Source organism: Micrasema longulum, unplaced genomic scaffold (assembly GCF_059751315.1).
Source record: "Micrasema longulum isolate JH-2025_06_02 unplaced genomic scaffold, ASM5975131v1 h1tg000253l, whole genome shotgun sequence".
NCBI classification, from domain to species: Eukaryota; Metazoa; Arthropoda; class Insecta; order Trichoptera; family Brachycentridae; genus Micrasema; species Micrasema longulum.
The window spans coordinates 768509-769303 of NW_028277458.1; the positions used below are offsets into that span (position 1 = coordinate 768509).

At 57.0% G+C, this 795-nt stretch overlaps 1 protein-coding gene across 1 annotated transcript; it reads left to right on the plus strand.

Annotated features, from left to right (window-relative positions):
• On the plus strand, positions 1-767 carry LOC148283211 (uncharacterized; the record flags this gene model as incomplete). Its single annotated transcript, XM_088223903.1, has 1 exon — positions 1-767. A coding segment is annotated over exon 1 (767 nt), but the record flags the coding sequence as incomplete, so codon positions are not given.
• Positions 768-795: the final 28 nt, after the last annotated feature.

Below are 795 nucleotides of genomic sequence, written 5' to 3' on the forward strand. Positions count from 1 at the left end.
ATGCTGCAGGTGGCACGAGAGCGGCGGGTGGATGTCGTCATTGTGTCGGAGCAGTACCGAAACCTGAAAAGGGGATGGTACCCAGATCCGACCACGAGGGCGGCGATCTACTTGCCCTCAGGCCTACAAATCACAAAGGCTGCGCCAGGTGGTGGAGGAACCGGATGGACCTGGATAGAGGTAGACGGGTACAGGATTTACTCCTGTTACTGCTCCCCGAATACCTCGACACAGCTGTTCGAAGAGCAAATGGAGGGCCTTCGAGATGATGCCCAAAATGCGAGGATCCCGGTCATAGTCGCGGGCGACTTCAATGCGAAAGCGGCGGAGTGGGGATCCGCGACGACAGACCGACGAGGGCAGATTCTCGGCGCTTTAGCGGCCTCTCTGCGTCTACATACGGCGAATGTTGGAGATGCGCCGACTTTTAGAAGAGGCGCATCCCGGTCAGTCATCGACGTCACCTTCGCCGATGAGACGACAATAGGAAAGATCAAAGGCTGGAAGGTGACAGATGACTATTCGGCGAGCGACCACCGCTATATAGCTTTTCAGCTTATGAATGGTGGAAGCCGCCAGATTGACCCTTCGCCAATCGGATGGAGTGTCAAGCGACTTCGAGCTGACGTCCTATCCGAGGCCATCGCGGAGGAACTTGACCTACGTCCTGAGGACACCGCTGAAGAAGCAGTCACTAAGGTGACTGCAGCTATAATTAGGGGCTGCGACGCCTCTATGCCAAAGCGGGGTGGCGGGCCCCGCGGGAGGCAGGTGTATTGGTGGAACGACACTATA